This window comes from Enhydra lutris, unplaced genomic scaffold, assembly GCF_002288905.1.
Source record: "Enhydra lutris kenyoni isolate GAN:26980312 unplaced genomic scaffold, ASM228890v2 scaffoldscaffold12, whole genome shotgun sequence".
NCBI classification, from domain to species: Eukaryota; Metazoa; Chordata; class Mammalia; order Carnivora; family Mustelidae; genus Enhydra; species Enhydra lutris.
The window spans coordinates 39,377,361-39,395,900 of NW_019154096.1; the positions used below are offsets into that span (position 1 = coordinate 39,377,361).

Consider the following 18,540-nt stretch of genomic DNA (forward strand, 5'->3'; position numbering starts at 1 on the left):
TCAAAGGGCCTCACTGGAGTGAGCGGAGGAGCAATGAAAGAGGAAACAGACTCATCGTATGCATGCGTGTGCCCCGCCACCCGACCCCATTGCCCGCTATGGTTACCAAGCTTCCAACCTGACTCACACCTTCAGGAAAATCTCTGAAAAGGGACTAAAAAGTGGCTAAGCTCCAAATCATGAAATGCTAAGGGAGTACATGTTTTCCTAGCAGGAAACAAAATCACAGGGCTGTGCAGAGAGGCAGCCCTTTGGTAGATATGCCATGATGTCCCTGCAAACTGATGGACGTTTACCATCATGCATGATGCTAATAACGAGGCTAGATTTCTGAGCACCTTCCCCTCCCAGCCTGCCTCATCACACCCCACATCTTTTGTTATGAGTGTCTTGGTGGAAGGTGGAGATTTGGTCAGAAAATGCCTGATCCTTTCATTCCAATTTCATTCCTAAAGATTTATACACAAGCATTCAGGCACCTGATTGAGAAACCGCAGAAGGCAGAGGGGAGAATTACGCCTGGCAATCATTTTGGAAGAGTGCATTTTTTTTTTTTCCTAGAATCACATTCCATTAGATTGGTTTCCACTGCCTCCGAACACCAGCCGTATCATGTTCACTATCTTTTAAGAACCCAGAGGAAGCCTTCCTACCTTCCCTTTTGAGTTGAGAATTCAAAAGCAGCACGGGATGACATGACAATAGTAACACTCAATTCTCTCTCCTCTCACCATCTGTCGCAGAGACACAGCCCGCGGGCCTGCCGGGCAAGGCTGTTGCCAAGGAAACAGCCGTGCATTCATCTCCCGTCCTGTCCTTAGCAGAAGGACACTGCTGGGCAGTCCTGGGGCGTCTTCTCTCTAAGACCAGTCTTGCAACCTAGAAGACGGTTGGACAAACTCCATTTGCACTTCATATGACAACCAGGAGCCTCTGCCTTCACCCAGCAAATGCTTCTTAATTTTCTCATACTTCCAATAGCTGCTTCATTTGAATCGCAGATTAAAATCTCCAATCTAGCCCACTTATTGGGATCCAGAGCCATATTTTTAACTGCCCGTTGGACAAATGTTTCTGGAGGTAACACATGTACCTCCATTTCAGCGCTTTCAAGGCCGAATTCACCTTCCTCTCTCTCACCTTCACTACTCTCTCCTCGTTCTGCCTAAAACATTCCTCCCCTTGCATCTGCTCTCTCAGAACATGGAACCTTCCCTCAACTAACCTCCTAGGGGCCACACCTGCAGGGATCCAGTTTATCCCCTTCTGCCCTCCAAATGCCCATCTGGTTGCTAAGATTTGCCTGTTCACCATCAGAAACATTTCCCCCAGGGCTCCCAGTCCTCCATTCCTTCTCCTGCTGCGAGTGGCCAGCTGGACTGTGGCAAACTCCAGCTAACTTGGCTTCCTGGACCCTATCTTCTCCTCCCCAGGCCACACCCCCCATGGCTGGCTACCCATGGGTTGATCTAAGACACAAGCTAAACATGCAACACTCTTGATCAAAAGTCTCTAACATTGGGGCACCTGGGTGGCTCAGTTGTTAAGCATCTGCTTCGGCTCAGGTTGTGATCCCAGGGTCCTGGGATCAAGCCCCACATCAGACTCCCTGCTCACAGGAAGCCTGCTTCTCCCTCTCCCACTCCCCCTGCTGTGTTCCCTCTCCCACTGTCTCTCTCTGTCAAATAATAAAATATTTTTTTAAGTCTCTATTGTTTCCCATCACCTAGCAGGATATCCCAGATCTATGCCAATCTGGCCTTCCCCTTCCTTTTGGTTTGATTTTCCATCCTTCTTCCCTACACACTCTATACTCTCATTACACAAAGCATGATTCAGGAATCAGTGACTAGACATCACCTGGAAGCTTTTCAGAAATGTTGAGCTTCCATTCAGGGGACTTGGGCCAGCTAACATCCTTCTGCTGCCATTGTCATTCAGCAGCACACCCATGATCCCAGTGTGACAATTCCCATCTGTCATCACGGCTAGCAAGCCGCCAGCAGCAAGCAAGAAGTACCTTCTCTGACCAGGTTCATTAGCAAACGTCTAAAGATGCAGAGAGTACTAATAAATTATGCCTCTGTTCTCAAGACAGGTCAACCAAGGTGGCCAGCATAAGTCAATTTCACTGCAAACCAGAAGACTGCTTTGGGAAAGGAAGCAAACAGGGGCCCCTCCACTCCCTCTGTATGCCAGAAGGGCCCACAGGAGTCCCTTCTGTCTCTGCCAACTCCCCAGTTACCTAGAGGGTGATGCCAGCTCTGAGGTTGAGGACATTGAGACACAAAAGGGCTCCCACCCTCAGGCAGAGGACTGGACACAGCATGGTAACATCCAGATGCTGCGTGGGACCATAGAGAATAAGGAGTCCATAATGGGTCAGTGCCTTCTGCTCTGGATGTCTGGAATTTCTACTTCACTGTGATCAGAATCCCAGGACAGCGTGGCCTGAATTTACCCAAGGTGATGGGAATAGCATGAACAGGGGAGAGGGTGTGAGCAGGTGCAAAGGCCAGCTGGTGACAGGGCTGGAGGGCAGATGGAAGCATCTCCCAGTGTGGGCTGGAGCAGAGAGTGTGAGGCAGCAGCCAGAGCCAGAGCCAGATGGGATAAGTCCCTCCACCACATCAGCTCTGTTCAGCTGTCTGATTCCAGAACCGAGGCAACTGAAATGCCAGCTTTGCAAGGGTCTTTGCAGGGGTTGAGGTATGCTGCTTAGGAAATCTGTCTGCTTCCTCCTGGCTTTCATATCACCATAGAAAAGTGAAAAAGGGAAAGAGAAAAGAAGACAAAGGAGAAAGACTTGTTTCCTGCCGGTCTGCCTCCCACCCAGAGACCACCGCAGCGTCTAATGTTGCCCAGGAAAGCTCTGGAAGGCAGAAGAACAGTTCCCTGCTAATGGGGCACTCACCTGCCCAGAACCCTTGAGGCAACACACTGCCTGTTTGTGGGTGAGGCCACACAGACTCACTCCATCCACCTGCAGGAGCCGGTCACCTGGGAGGGGGACAGAGGTCATGTCTCTGAGTTCCTGAGGCTACAGGAATGACTCTTGCTGGAGGCTCCTGCCCAGCACCCTTCACGCGGCCTCAAGGAGGGTCAGGAAGCGGAGCCATGAGAAGTCCAAATGCGGCCTGGCTGCCAGCCACCTCTCTGAGCATCTTTATAGATCAATGATACAGAAACCTTTCTATTACTGGCTCCCAGACGGGTTGAGCCAGCTCTGTATAACTGTATAAACTGTTCTCCTGTGAAACCATTTTGAAAGTACTTTCAAGTCAATTAGGGGTAATATTTATATCTCCAGGATGTGCTTTTTTTTTTTTTTTTTAACATTCAAAACAGGTCAGAAAGACCTGGTTGATGGGTTGATGTCAGGGACAGACAGGGGAATTCTCAGGAAAATAGAGACAACTAAGATCTTGGGTACCCTTTCTAGCTCAACTTGCTATTTTGGAGGGCAATAAAAATCCTCCCCACCTCCCCCGCTTCAGAGCAGTGGATGTGAGGAAGGGCAAGGAGGAGGCTTGTCACTGTCCTCCCTGGATACTAAAGTGAGAGTCAATGACGCATGCTCTGTCCTCAATGGGAAGCACTACTTTCTTCCATGTAGACCAGACAGCAGCGAGCTTATTTAAAACCTCCTGTTTTAAAATCAACTTGTGCTTCCCAGTGCACCACCACAGACATTTCATCCCCTTGTTAACTTATCATGGAGATAGGCCTGGTTGAATCGGCCCCTTTCCCAGGTGAGGAAACCAGGACCTAGAGAGGGAACCATCTGCATGACGTCTAGAGTGAGAACAGAGCAAGGTCTAGAGGCCAGGGCTTATCACAGCTAGGAAGGCAGTTCCCCACATGACTCCATCCCTCACCCCGTAGGATCTGCCCTTCCTTGGCAGCTGGCCCTCCAGGAACGATGGCTTTCACGTAGATACCTCCATAGGGCACGCTTGTGTTAATGCCACCCTGGTAAACACAATGAGAAACACAGTGAAAGACTCACCACCACCTGTCTGCCCCCTCTAACCAAGACCTCCCTGGCCTCCCAAAGAGATTCCCACAACCGGATGCCATGCGATCCCCTTACCTCATCTCCATGTGACAACATCTTAGACATTCACTTGTTTGTTCAGACCATACTGTCTACTGTGTGGCAAGGTTAGATGCCCCATAAGGAGTATAACATTACAGCTGGCAGGAGGGAGCCCAGCACTGGCCTGTGGCAGGTGCTCCGAAATCCAAGTCACATCAATGCCCCACATTGTCTCCCTATACACAACAGACAGCATAGGCAGATGCAGCCACGGGCCCAGAGGCTGGCCTGGCATGTCCTGTCTGCTTGAGTCTTGGTTTGGAGGTACAAACCCAGAATTCACTACACAGTGAAGACACAGGGCACTCTCCACTGCCCTTCCTTTCTTGTGCGGCATAACCACAGAGTCAGGACCCATCACCCAATCCTACCCACACTGTTTGGAGAGTCTGATCCTCCCAAGGGTGCCTTGCATCTCCCAGGTGGTCTTTAAGTCCTCCCACCTCCCACTCCGCAGAGGTCCCACTGACTTTCTTGGCTCGCCATTCCCCATGAGCTGCTTGTACACAAGGGGCACATTATCAGAGGTTGCCATCTGAATGGAATTCCCACCAAGGCTCCAGAGGGACGTCTTTTCAACCATGTACTTCCCAAGCTTGCCTAATAATTCTTACAGTCACACTGAATCCAAGCGTCCCATCTTCTTTAACCAATTTCACAAAGTAGATTTCACTGACATTGATTTCTGAAGGTGGTGGAGGACAAGAAGAACTAGCACCCTGTCACCAGAAAAAACAAATGAAAATAAAGAAGGCATGAAGACAGTTGCCTACAGGAGCAGATAGTGAGTCTTAGCTCTCGCCAGTATTGCACACCAAAAGGGGCATAAATTTCAAGGCTCAACAGGGGTCATTCCCAGCTTTATCAGCTCCTCCCTCTATGACCTTGGGCCAGTTCCTTGGTCTCTCCAACCTTCCCAATCCACAAAAATGGAATGAGGAATCCCCTTTTCAATGTGACTGTGAATCATACACGGCCCATAGCAGGGCTCAATACATGTAGGTTCCCTCCTGTTTCCACTCAGGATACAAATATCATGTGAGAACTAAAGCCATCCAGGCACTTCCTGGTAGCTTCACACATGACACTAGCTAAGTGACGTTGGATTCCAGATACATGGCAGCTTCTTAAGCAGAAGACAACCTCAGGAGGAACTTCAATCATCCCTAGCAAGAGTAGCTGCACGGGGTCTTACTTAACAGTGGAAAGGACAGAAGGCAAGAATTATCTACCAGGTGGCAGGAATTTGGCTCAACACTGTGACAAGAGTGGTTTGTTTATTCATGGGTGGTTTGTTTATTCATTCATCCAACCATGCAACATTAATTGAGCACCTGTTACATGTCAAGCATTGTGTAAGTTGAGGGGACAGCACTGATAGGACAGACCTGCCCCTACTGAACTACTAGTTAGTTGGGAAGAAGGTTTTAATGAACTGTGCCCAGAAGATGGAGCCACGGGTACTCCCAGCCTTTGGTCTTATCTGCCTCCTCTGCTTAGCTGCTTCCTGGTTTGCTGTATTAGAAAATACCATTAATACAATAGGAAAATAGACAGGCTTAAGTAACCTGGAAAATTATGAACAGAAGTTTCCAAAGCGATGGGTATAGAACAGACAAAACTCCAGTTTTTCCTGAGACACTCCAGACTGTGTAGTCTGGCAAAGAGTTTTGTCCACACTTTAAAATTCAAAGAATAGGGTGCCTGGGTGGCTCAGTTGGTTAAGTGACTGCCTGCAGCTCAGATCAAGATCCTGGAGTCCCAGGATCGAGTCCCACATCGAGCTCCCTGCTCAGCAGGGAGTCTGTTTCTCCCTCTGACTCTCCCCTCTCTTGCACTCTCTCTCTTTCTCATTCTCCCTCTCTCAAATAAATAAATAAAATCTTTAAAAAAATTTTTCCAAAGAGTAAAGGAACACTGAGGTTGAAATCCAAAGCAAGAGTGTGAACTTAACTATGTCACAAAAAGTTACCTGCCCACAGAGCCAGCCCTGTGACCCAGAAGAATCTGGCTTGTACAGTGTCTACAGTCTGTACCACGGTCAGCTGCAGCCCTGGAACACCACTGCTCCCTTCAACCACTGGCCAAAACCAGCCCACAGGTTTGCAGCCACAGAGGCCCCAACTTGAATCCCTCTTGGCCCTGCTTCCTGTCAAGAGGGGCCTTCTGAAGTGTAGCCCCGCGGTGAAAGCATCTGCTCTGGAGTCCCACTTCTTGGATTCAAATCCCAGCTATGCCTCTTACTCCCTGAGAGACCTTGGGTACCTTCATTTCCCCTCTGTGTCTCAGGCACCCCAACTACAAAAAGGGTCAATAATGATAACTATCTCATAGGCCTGTAATGAAGCTTATGTAATACAACACACGTAAATGCTTGGGGTGCTGCCTCACACATGCTTACTCATTCAATAAATGTCCCCAGTATTCTCTTGCTGACCCCTCAGCCTGCTCTTTGTGGGGTGAGAACCATGGCCAATTGGGAAGGAGCTAACATTCCTGGAGCCCTACTGTGAGGCATCTCTGTCTCCATGGCTCTGTGGACCAACATTATCTCTCCTCATAAAGGATAAAAATGAGATGGAGAGAGGCTGAGGTGGACTCAAGCTGAGTCTCAGCAAGCTCAGCCTGGGCCATGGAGAAGAGTTCATATGAGGAGGCCTACTTTGCAGAGACATTGGCATTTGAAGAAACCAATAAGGAGGGCCAGACATCCTGGGCCTAGAAACGGTAGGTGCTCTTCCCTTCTCAGAGCCTGAGGAGCAAGAGGAGGGAGTGGGCAATGGGACCTACAGAGTGTTCTATGGCGAGGAGCACATGATAGGACCTGGGTTTTCAGAAGAGGGACATAGCCCACCTGAGCACAGGCAGAGAGTGACAATAGTGTCCTTACTCCCACCCAAATGCTGGCTGCCACCACAGTGTGAAATAATAGCAATATATATATGGGCCTTTCCTCGCTTCCTGGCACACAGCTCCCTCTACCCTTGTAATTTCCTAAGTCTTAAGAGGCTAGGAGCATCTCTTGTTCTAATATCTGGTCTTTGGCTCTAGTTTCCAGTACAGAGCTCTCAAAGCCCTTGAAATCTCTTGGGTGATAGTCTTTGGTTTGAAAGAGGCAGCTCTTGGTGGGTTTCTGGATAGCTTCAGGATGGGGGCTAGTTACCAGAAAGACAAAGCGATGATTCAAAGCTTGGAACTTGCCACCTCACCCCACACTCCATCCACTGGGGAGGAGAGAGGAATTGGGGATTGAGTTCATGATCCATCAAGCCTAAGTGATAAAGTCTCCATAAAAATACCAAAAGCATGGGATGCAGAGAGTTTCTGGGATGGTGAACACATGTATGTGCTGGGAGGATGGCACACATCAACTCCACAGGGACAGAAGTTCCTGTACTTGGGACCCTTCCAGACCTTGCCCTATGGATCGCTCCACTGGCTATTCACCTGTACCCCTTAAAACATCCTTTCTAATAAATTGGCAGTAACAAGAAAACTGCTTTCCTGAGTTCTATGAGCTGCTCTAGGAAAATATCAAACCCAAGGAGGGGACACGGGAACCTCCAATTTGTAACCAACTTCAGACAAATGTGGGGAACTTGGGGACCTACTACTTGTGATTGTCATTTCTGATGGGGGCAGTCTTGTGGGACTGAGCCCAGTCCTACAAAAACTGTGGGATCTAGTGTTAACTCCACTCAGTTACTGTCAGAATTGCTTCTAGGGTAAAAAACTACAACAGTGTCAGAAGTGTTGTGAGTGGGTTCCTAGTGTGAGTGTAAGGAAAGTGGAGAGTTTCTCCTAGACGCGGGGCCTCTCAGAAGGCTGACAGGGTCTCTTAACATCAGCTTCACAGGGCCCAGAGCAGAAAGGAGAAAGTTCTAGAGGGCAAAAGGAGACCTTTCCACCCAATGTCCAAGGAGACACAGCTTGAGGTGGTAGGACTGAAATACATGGCCCTCTGTATCCCAAAGTTGGCCTTGTCCTCTGCCTCCCTGGCACTGACAAAAAGCAAAGCCATTGAGTTGCAGTTCGAGCACTAGAGGCCAAGAATATATGGGATGTCTGCCCGTACATTGCCCTCAGTGGCAGCCAATGTTATTACCAGTAACAAATATAATCAGTGACCAAGGACACTGGAGGACCCAACACTGAACCCCATGGCCCAGGCACTGCACCTGGAGCTTTGCCTTTCCCCCTTTACCTTCTTCTCAATAATCATGCAATGCAGGTACTTATTTTGGAAAAGCTGAGGGTCAGAGAGATTAAGTAAATTTTATCTAGCTGATATGGCAAAAAGAGAGCAAAGAGGGACTTTGGAGCTGGGACTGTTGGGCTCTACAACCTGTTCTTTTTCTTCCAAATTCTAGAGGGGGAACCAAGGGGATGATTACCTTTAATGGCGAAGGGGAAAGCTGAGGCCTCACCCTGGGCAGTAAGCTCTGAGTCTGAGCCACTTCGAGGTCTTCAATATTTTTCTCCTGGTTTTGCTTGTGTGGTGAAAAGTTTCCCTGATGCCAGTTGCTTGGGCTGTCTATAGAGAAGACCCCAGAATTGGCCATGCTATTCTTTTCCTCACTTGGGGTACTTCCACAAAAACCTATAAAAACAGGTCAAGAAGCCAACATCTTGGAAAGACTGGCATTTCAGTGGAATCATGTTACATGGGGTACAAGATTTTCCTCCAATGACAGAGAGACCTTTTATAGCTGCTGGGAACAAAGTGAGTTTAGCACCTCGGGAAAGAGGATGAATTTAGAATAGAGAAAGGGAGGATTCTGGGTGTGACTTAAAAACCTAAGTAGAGGTTTATGACTCAACTATGAAAATATAGGAGCAACTGGAGAGTTAATAATTCCAGCTCCATCTTACTAATTTCTCGTCATGTACTGGCAAACACACACACACACATACATGCATGTGCAAACACACACACAAACACACATATTTTATATGTATATGTCTTTCCATATTTTCAACACATTTACCAAGAAGGGGTTATCCCACTTCAAAAGTGAGAAAGCAGAGTCAAAAGGATTAAGTAGATTGCCCAGAATCCCACAGCCAGCATGTGGTGATGCCTTAAACTTGGCTTCTTCTGGAATTTCCACTGAGCACACCTGTAATCAACATGTGACCCAAAGACTAGTGTGTTGGGTTTTCTGGGGAGGACTTGGTCACAACAAGATGGTGGACTCATTGTAGACAAAAGCTGGGACACTTATTCCTACTTACCCCATGTCTGACCCTTAACCTGGCACAGAACAGGGAAAAGATTGTGAGGTCAGGAATCAATAAGTAAAACCCTGGGCAAGGTACTTAACATTTTTGGGCTTCAATTTCCTTCTAAGTAAAGTAGAGATAATGTCAACTACCTTTTAGGGTTGGTAGGGCTTAGAAATTATATACACAGAGAGATTTTACCTATGTAGCAAGAAAGAGGAAGAGAAATTAGTTTAGCACATGGTAGGGCCTTAATAAAGACATTTATTATTAATATGTTAATATTAGCTGTTTAACAAATATATGTGGGAGGAAGGCAGAATAGTCTAATTTTCTTTAGATGTCGATATAGAAACATACAAGTAGGTTTACTTTTGATACAGACTCATTGGCACTCAAGGAAGTTCCCAAACTCACACACTGAATGAACTGTAATTTAATGAGTTAGATTGGAAGTTATTCAAACCCAGAGGTATTCAGGAGGGAATGGTGGGGCAACTGTTCTGTAATGCCTTATTCCTCACGATCTCATTCACAGATTCTACTCTCATTGTCCTTCTGGCAATGTCGGAAGCATCTGTTCATTTTCTTCCACACCCTCCATGAGAGATGAGGATGGAACTTATTACTGAATTAAAAAGTCAAGCTGTACAACATGAGCCTTCCTCATGGAAATACAAGCCAGGAGACCTTCTGTGGGGAATGAAAATTCAGTCTGTTCTAGAGAGTGATGGCTTCCCATGATGGGAACATTATCTCTCTTGTCCCTGACCTCAAGTCTAGAGCACCTGCTCCAACAGCAAGCTAATGAGATAGAAATTCACAGTAGTCAAGCCCCTACAGCTGTGTAAAGACCACCAACTCTGGTAGGCAGAGCTACCAACAGGGGACTGGGGCCCTAGGATGGAAAGACATGTCATCACAGGCATTATGGGAAACCCACTGTCCAAAATTCTAGCATGAAACTGGTTTAAGCCTCACAGACCTTGGGCCCAGTTTTGACAGCTCACACTGCCACAACCAGCCTTGAATGACACTGAATCATTCCCAACTCAGCTACATTGTTTCCTGACAAAAAAAGGATAGTTTGATTCCTTCCTTTTCTCCTAGTCCTGTGCAAAATGTGGAGGGAAATGCAAGGAAAGCTAAAATATTATGGGAAGAACAGTGACAATGTTGGGAAATCCAAAAGAGATTGTCAACTGGGGCTGATGTTTCTCAGGAGTTGGGGCAGAGCCCCTGGTTCTGTTCCTGCCACAGGATGGAAGGCACGTGCTGAAGCTCTTACTTTGCCACCTCCCATCCCCTGTAGCTTCTGTCCAGGGACAGCTTCAGACACCTGGGAAAACCCTCTGGCCATCATGTAAACTTGTGCAAGTGTGAGAGAATACGTGTGGTTTACAGAGGGCAAGGCAAATGGGGTACCTACATTTAAGACCTAGAAAATGTTGGCTGGTGTGATGTGAAGCATTTCTGTACATAAAGGGCAATTGCCCACACACCCCAGAGTGTGAGAAAGAAATCCAGGAGACTAGATTCATAGGCAGTCTCTGGTTAAATTACAGGCTCATTCAACCGAAACTCAGTGGTGATTCCAGGTCACCAGGAGGGAAGGGAATATTAATATCCCCCATTACTTCTTTTTTTTAATATTTTTAAGATTTATTTATTTGAGAAAAAGAGTGGGGAGGGGAGAGGATGGGGGAGTGCAGAGGGAGATGGAGAGAGAGAATCCCAAGCAGACTCGATCCTGAGCACAGAGCCCCACAGGGGCTCAATCTCATGACCCTGAGATCACAACCTAAGCAGAAACGAAGAGTCAGACACTCAACTGACTGCGTCCTCCAGGTGCCCCACATCCTCCATTACTTTCACCCTCCTCCCCCAACCCACTCCAAGTAAACATATTAATATTATTCTTTGATATGGGCAATTGTTGCTCTCTCACACTTAAGGTTAAATAAAAGCATGTTTTAAAAGAACTTTGCTCTTTTGGATGATCTCCAACAGGCCAAGTCTTAACCAGGTAACACAAGCATGCCCACTCTGTGAGATCACTTTCCAGTACAGCTCTCCAGTCTCCTCCCCAGGTGATTGCCACATCCAAGCCCCAACTATGGAAACTCTGGAGCAGCCACTTTCCATAAGGACTTGGCTGACAAAGTGACTATCCTCCCTGTCATGCAAGAAAAGTGGGCAGAAAACCACGCAATGGCTGGATGGACCATATCTGATAAAGAACTGGAATAGGCCACACCCCTCGGGCAGAACAGGCAACAGCAGAGCCCAGTCTGCCCATAGGCCTGCCAAGCTTATGGATTATGTCACAACAGTGGTCCTTTGCACGACACCACTCTGAGAAAAGCAATGTCAAGCGTACATAAACTTAAGGACCTAGTACCTCATGGTAATAACAACCTGCTGAAGATAGAAGAGGTTTGCCACCTTCTGAACACAAGTGAAGACATACCTTTTGACTGAGAAATGATTAATTCTATGCTGTCAGGAGAATTCTGAATCATTCTAACAGCCATGTCGAATGTGAAGCCCTCCAGACTGATGTGATTCAAGGCCAGTATCCGCCCTCCTGGAAAAATAAAACATCTTAATCACACCATCAAGGAAAGAAAGAGAAGTTCCAGAAGGCACCATCCTTGGCAATTTAAAAAGACGTACCTGGCTTGATCTTTTTAGTTTTGTCAGCTGGTCCCCCAGGTATAATAGAAGATATAAAGATGCCAGGGTCAGCTTTGCCAACACCATCTCCCTCATTAATGACAAAGCCTGTAATCCAATGATATTTAATAAGATGATACTTAATGATTTGGCAGCCCAGAGAGGTTAGGTTATTTACTTGAGACCACCCAGCTGCCAAGTGGAGCTGCTGATATTTCTAGCTAAGTCCTCGGATTCTCAAACAGCTCATTCCACTCTGTGAGACACATGGAGAAAAACTGATTGCCCCCTATTAGTAAGCACAGCAAAAGCTAGGAATACAACTCATCCATGTGCACTGGATTTTGCCCCAGTAGATAATCAGAAATAAGAAAGAGATTTTTTTTTCCTTGCATATAGCTGACACACGATTTTACATTATTTTCACATGGACAACAGTGATTCAATAAGTTCATACATTATACTGTGCTCACCACAAGAGTAGCTCCCATCTGTCCTCATACATCTCTGTTACAATATCATTAACTGTATTTCTTATGCTGTGCTTCTCGTTCCCACAACTTATTCATGCTATAACTAGAAGCCTGTATCTCCCACTCCTCTTCACCCATTTTGCCCAACCCCCCACCTCCCACCGCTCTGGAACCATCTGTTTGTTCTCCGTCTTTATGGGTCTGATTCTGCTTTCTTTAATTCTTTTTTTTTTTTTTTTAGAGTCCACATATTAGTGAGATCATATGGTATTTGTTTCTCTGTCTGACTTATTTCACTTAACATAATACCCTCTAGGTCCATCCACATTGTCTCAAATGGCATGATCTTATCCAGCGAGAGGTGATTTTTAATTGAGTAACTTGTCTCAGTGTTTTGTTTCTTGTGTGGTTTTTCAGAGCCTTTAAAAGTAATAAACAATAAAGATGTGAAAAAGATTGACTATTCCTTCCCATCGTTAAGAATCTAAGTATACTGGAGAAGAGTTGCTACATGGTATTAGGATAAAAAAATCACTTTCTTTTTTTGGTAGAGAGTGGGGGGAGGGGCAGAGAGAGTGAGAAAGAAAAAATCCTAAGCAGGCTTCAGGCCCAGCATGGAGCCCAATGTAGGGCTTGATCTCATGACCCCCGAGGTCATCAACTCAACTGAAATCAAGAGTTAGATGCTTAAATGACTGAGCCAGCCAGGCACCCCTAAAAAGTCTCTTTTCATCTTGTACTTAAATTCTGAAGATATGAACCCCCAAATCTTATCAGCCTTAAAAGGAAGACTTTGTTCCAAGAGTCCTATTAATTGTTAGGGACACTTAAAGGGAATAAAAAGAAGTGATCGCTGTAAAAGGCAAGCTGGGAGAGAGGCAGGAGAGGGGAGTAGAAAAGTCAAAAGGAAAAAAAATGGCACATACCTCCCTTCTGCCCCAAGGGAGAGACTGGGTCTCACCTGCCAGGAGCCCTCTTACCGAAGCCACGATGCAGATCCCGGGTCAGTGTCACATGCGTGATTTCTCCTTCTGGTTCAGCTATAAAGCCCTTTCTCCTGTCATTTTGTGGCCCTAGTGGTAGAAACAAAGCCCCACATTGTGCTTTCCCCCCAAATTATCTGAGCCTTGATACAAAAGTGGTAAACAGTGTTTTAACACACGTGCGTGCTCACACACACACAATACCAGGAATGGATCACAGAACACGCACTTTCGATACCCCTCGCTGGGTCAGTATGCATCTTCGGAAGCATATATACCCTCACTGGGTCAGCATTGGCTCATTAGGAGCAGAGGCGAGAGTGGGGGCAGGGGACATGGGGCTTATCTTCTACACAACTTACTATAGCTACTTTTTCCTGCATTGGTCTTGGGACAAGACAGAATTGGAGCAGCGATGTACTTGTGGGAAGTGAAAAGTAAAACTAAGGTTAGAGCACAGAGATGGGATAGCAAAGCCTTCCCCTCCTGGGTCTCAAATTAATCAGAGGCAATATGGCCCCACAGATCAGCGAGGGCACCCTGCAGCATTTCCTCCAGAGCTTGGGTCTTGGAGGAGACCCAAAGCTGGCCCCGACGTCGTTCTCAGCAAGCTGGAATCCTGGGGTGGAGAGCTCCGATGCTGACCACAGAGCATGTGGGCACATCCCCCATTGTGACCCACCACTCCATGCTCTTCACATCCCTCTTCCCACCTTCCATCCTGGGGACCACAGTAGAGCCTGGCAACAGTTCATGGTAAAGAGTGGCCCAGTGGAGTTCCAGGGTCCATCCCCAGGCTTAAGGCCAGTCAAGTCTAAGTATTTTCTCCAGATCTGGAATCTTTCTGTTTTTCCTTTCCCTAAGGTCTTCCCCAGAGGGTGTATGACAGAGGAGAACGCTGCCTCCCCTGTTTACATTTTCAGGTGAAGGGGCAGAAGTGATATTCCGGGTCCGTGAAGAGCAGAACGGAAGTGGCTGGTGAGTTTGTGACCACACCATTCCACAGCAAGTACTCTTCATGCTGGACCAGAGCGTCGAGGACCTTCACCAGCGCTAACACATTCCAGATCCACCTGCCCAGCCCAAGCCGCAGGTGGACTGCAAGGGCTCTTCCTGACCATAATTAGTTTTAAAATTAATTTTAAAAACAGGAAGATTGTGACTATTACTGGGAAGGCAACATGAAGTAGCCACAAAAGTTTTCAAGCAAGCATCGCATGGAAGGTTTCCTTTCTCCCAAACCTGGCCCAAACCCGGTCCATACCCATGTACATGCTCTCCACAGGCAGCCCAGAGACAGGGTCACGAGTCGTGGACTTCTGGATCAAAGAGATGGTTTCTAGCTGCTCCCGACGCATGCAAGGGCTGCAGGGAAAGGGCACAAGATGAGAAAAGGTGACTCTCAGAGGCACCTTCCTGCCATATCTGGGTCTGGATGGTGGCCTGGGAAAGGCAGCCACATGCCCCATCAGGCACGAGACCCATCAACGGGCTGACCTCGTTGTCAGGAGTGCACTGGGAAGAATAGATTTGGGGTCTTTCTGTCTCAGAGGGGACCCTAGAGTCCCCAGGGCCTCCTATGAGTCTCCTTCTGTCTCTCCTTTGAGTTGGATATATGCCCCTCAAAACCTCCTTTTCCTTAACCAGAAAATTAGGAATATTACTTCCCATGCTTGTGAGATGATAATCCACCTTTGGCTCCAAAACAAGGTCATAAGTATGGAGCTTAGTGGGTTCCAAGCTGTTGTTGTTTGCTTCTGTTTTGAGTCGGGCAGGGCACGTCCTGCACTGCCATAATGACGGGCCCTGCGGTCTCCCCCCCCTCATCATACCAAGCTTGGAACAAGACCCTTTCAGGCAGGCATGCAGCTGGCCTTGGCTTAGCCAGTATTCTAGTAAACAAAGAGTATTCTATGCCCTAGGAGAATAATGACTTCAGGGGTGACACTGCCCTGCCCCCGGGTCACAAGATAAACTACACGGAAGGATGAGCAAAGTAGAGAGGGAGAAAGAGAAGAGGCACAGCCACCGGGGCTCAAAGCCCTAGAAAAAGCCAGAAGGAGGCCTCCTCTAAAGAGAGAAGAGCAGGAAAGCCACCATCGGACAGATTTGGCCTTTCATCACCCAGACTGGCCCCAGGCTCAGTGACCCTCGCCCGCCCCCTGCTTCAGGCAGCCAGACCAAGGCGGGGACGCAGGTGGGGACACAGGTGGGGACGCAGGTGGGGACGCAGGTGGGGACGCAGGCTTTGGCAGCTTCCCACTGCGCCTCTCCCTCTCCCCTTGGATCCGTGTTGCCCTGTGTTCTTCGCATGCAGCCTGACACGGTTCAGAGGGGACAGAGCTCCTTCCCCCAAAGGGAAGGAGAGTGGCAAAGGGGGAGAGAAGACGGGTGCAGGGGCGAGGGGCAAGCGCAGAGCCATTCTTCAGAAATTAGAAATGAGGCCTCAGTGTGCCTCGGCTCCTGTCCATACTGGGCATTTCAGCAAGTTCAACCCTAGCTCACAGAGCGCCTACCAGGTGTCAGCCCCTGGGGTGACAAGGCACCGAGGCTGAAGGTGGATCGGATGTGGGCTCTGCCTTCTGGGAGTCCCCAGCCCACTGCAGGATATGGGGCGGGGCCTTTCCGGCCAGATGGAGCCCGCCAGCATGCCCAGAGAGAGGCACGGGCTTCAGAGAAAGTCCTGAAGGGGCCGAGAGAGGCTATGAGGACAAGGTAGCATTTGGGAGGGCCTTTGGAAAAAGGTAAGGACAGTTATGCCCTAGGTTTTCATGGCCTACCTGATCTGGCCACAGATACCCCCTCTGCTTTAAAAGGCCCGGGACTGGCCAGTTACTGCCAGCCACAGAAGGGCTAGCTGTGTCATTCCACTCACATGTGGCAGTGGGAGGAGTCAATGTCATGGGGGCAGCAGGTAGAATGGTGGTCCCAAGGACTCAGGGGGGAGGATGGAGATTGTTGTTTAGCACATATAGTTTCGGTTTTGCAAGATGAAAAGAGTTCTGGTGGCCTCCTCCCCCACTGTCCTCACCTTGCCTTAAAGTGTGAGAGAGTGAATGCCTCCCCCCAGATAACACGCCAGCAGAGGCGGAAGGAGTGAGCACCGACATGTCCATGTGCCTGTCCCTCAGACAGACAGTTCTGCGAGGACTTCTGTACCCTTGTCATCAGAACGAGGCCTGGTTGCCCACACCAGCTACTTTGATAACACTGCCCTCAGCGTCAGAGCGGGAGGGAGAGGGACAAGCAGACTCCAGGCTGAGCACGGAACCCAGTACAGGGATGGATCCCACGACCCTGAGACCACAACCTGAGCCAAAATGAAGTCAGAGGCCTACTAACTGAGGCGCCCCTGCCCTCCTTTTTTGGATTTTCCCTCCCTGTCCCTTACTCCCCGCTCACTCCTGCTTCCTATCACTACCTCCATGAAACCAGCTGCACCCAGTCATCATCTCACGGGGGGCTTCTAGGGACCTGCCACCTGGCCGAGGACCCAATTGCCTTTTTCACGGAAAACCCAATTTCCCTTTTCACAGAAAATCCTTCCTTTTCACAGAAGAGCTACCGGTCACCTCTGAGGTGAGTCACTAAGGGTCCTGAAAACGTGGCCTTTGTGAACTAAACAACGCAGTGGCAGGGCTTACTGCGGCCTCAGATTCAGCTTTCTCTTGAGAAGGCTGACGGCCACGCAGAGCTGCAAAGGCCTTCCTGGGCGAGCCCGCCGGCAGATCCTCAGGAGCCCACCAGCCTGGGGAAGTTTCCTTTGCCGTAAGGACAATCTCAAGGTGGCCGTGAGTCAGTCACAGCCTCTTCAGGCTTCTCATTTAGAACATGTGGTCAAGTACAATCAGCCGAGGGACAGATTAAAAATGGTCACGCACTCTTTGCCACTCACACATCAAGAGGTGGCGTCTCTCTCTGCTACTCTCGAATTTGTCCTGACCTGGCAGGCCTTTGACCAAAGGAGACTGGCAGAAGTGACACTGTATCAGCTCCAGGCCCACCCAGCCTTTAAGAAGACAGGCAGCCTCGCCTTGGGCCCGTGGAGCCCTGAGCTGCCCAATTGGAGCCTAGTTACCTGGCTGGAGGCACCACGTGGCGAGGGCCCAAGGCCACGCAGGGACTGACAGGTGCGCAGCGGAACTCATTCTCCCTGCCATCCCTACTAAGGGCCCACACGTGTAAGGAAAGCCATCTCGGAGCCTCCAGACCAGTCCCTCTGAGCACAGTCAGTGACCCCAGGCCGTGCCACCTGAAGAGGAAGAGTCACCCAGCTAAGGCCTGCCAGAACTTCTATCCCACAAAACTGTGAAACAGAATAACAGAATGGTTGGTGTTCTAATAGGCTAATAGTGCTTTTGAGTCCTTTGTGACACAACAGTTGGTACACCAATAGTCTGACTCCATCATTACTGATTTCATTTGCCCTACATGGTGACACATATTTGCACCAATAGAATCTGGGACAATGGGCAATGCTCTTCTAAGAATTACTTTGGAGTATATAATATTTATACATAGAAAAGCATTCTAGATAGGTGGCTACAGACAGACATCACAGTTCAGACCAATCACCTGAACCCTCTTGCTGAAGCTAATGTATACAAGACCAGTGCTCTAACCACTGAGCTATGGAGCCTGCCCTGAAGCTAATGTATAACTCATTCCAAAAAGCAGCTCTTCCAGCAACCTTCACGGGTCACGTGCTGCCTGTGAGTCTCTGCTATTTCTAGAACTTGCCATGTAAGTGTAATCCAACTTCTAGGCTATTTTTAAGTTTACAGATCCATGTGTTATATTGTAAATTTATGTTTCGAAGCTCATTATCTTCAATTACAAATTAAATGACAAACCATCCATCCATAGAGAGAGCAGCACAGCATGGAGGTTAGGAGTCTGCCCTCCAGGGCCAGCCACATGCGCTCAAAGCCCAGACTCTCCATTTCTTCCCCAGCACAACTGGGAGAATGATAGAAACTACTTCCCAGGGAGGTGAGGGCAAAATCAGTTGATGTGTTTGTGAGTGCTTGGAACAGTCCCTGGTTCATGGTAAGACCAAAGGGGTTTATTTATTTTGAGCTCTTTG

General features: G+C 48.3%; 1 protein-coding gene across 1 annotated transcript in view; it reads right to left on the bottom strand.

Annotated features, from left to right (window-relative positions):
- The window catches only part of LOC111145354 (FERM and PDZ domain containing 2), a 76,989-nt gene that overhangs the window by 17,755 nt on the left and 40,694 nt on the right, over window positions 1-18,540 (bottom strand). Inside the window, exons 17-25 of the mRNA XM_022500209.1 lie at window positions 14,719-14,819; window positions 13,452-13,544; window positions 11,999-12,106; window positions 11,793-11,909; window positions 8,494-8,699; window positions 4,714-4,818; window positions 3,879-3,972; window positions 2,915-3,000; window positions 732-879 (exon numbers count right to left, since the gene is read on the bottom strand). Coding sequence (XP_022355917.1) covers window positions 732-879; window positions 2,915-3,000; window positions 3,879-3,972; window positions 4,714-4,818; window positions 8,494-8,699; window positions 11,793-11,909; window positions 11,999-12,106; window positions 13,452-13,544; window positions 14,719-14,819 — 1,058 coding nt within the window. The remainder of the gene's footprint in view (window positions 1-731; window positions 880-2,914; window positions 3,001-3,878; window positions 3,973-4,713; window positions 4,819-8,493; window positions 8,700-11,792; window positions 11,910-11,998; window positions 12,107-13,451; window positions 13,545-14,718; window positions 14,820-18,540) is intronic.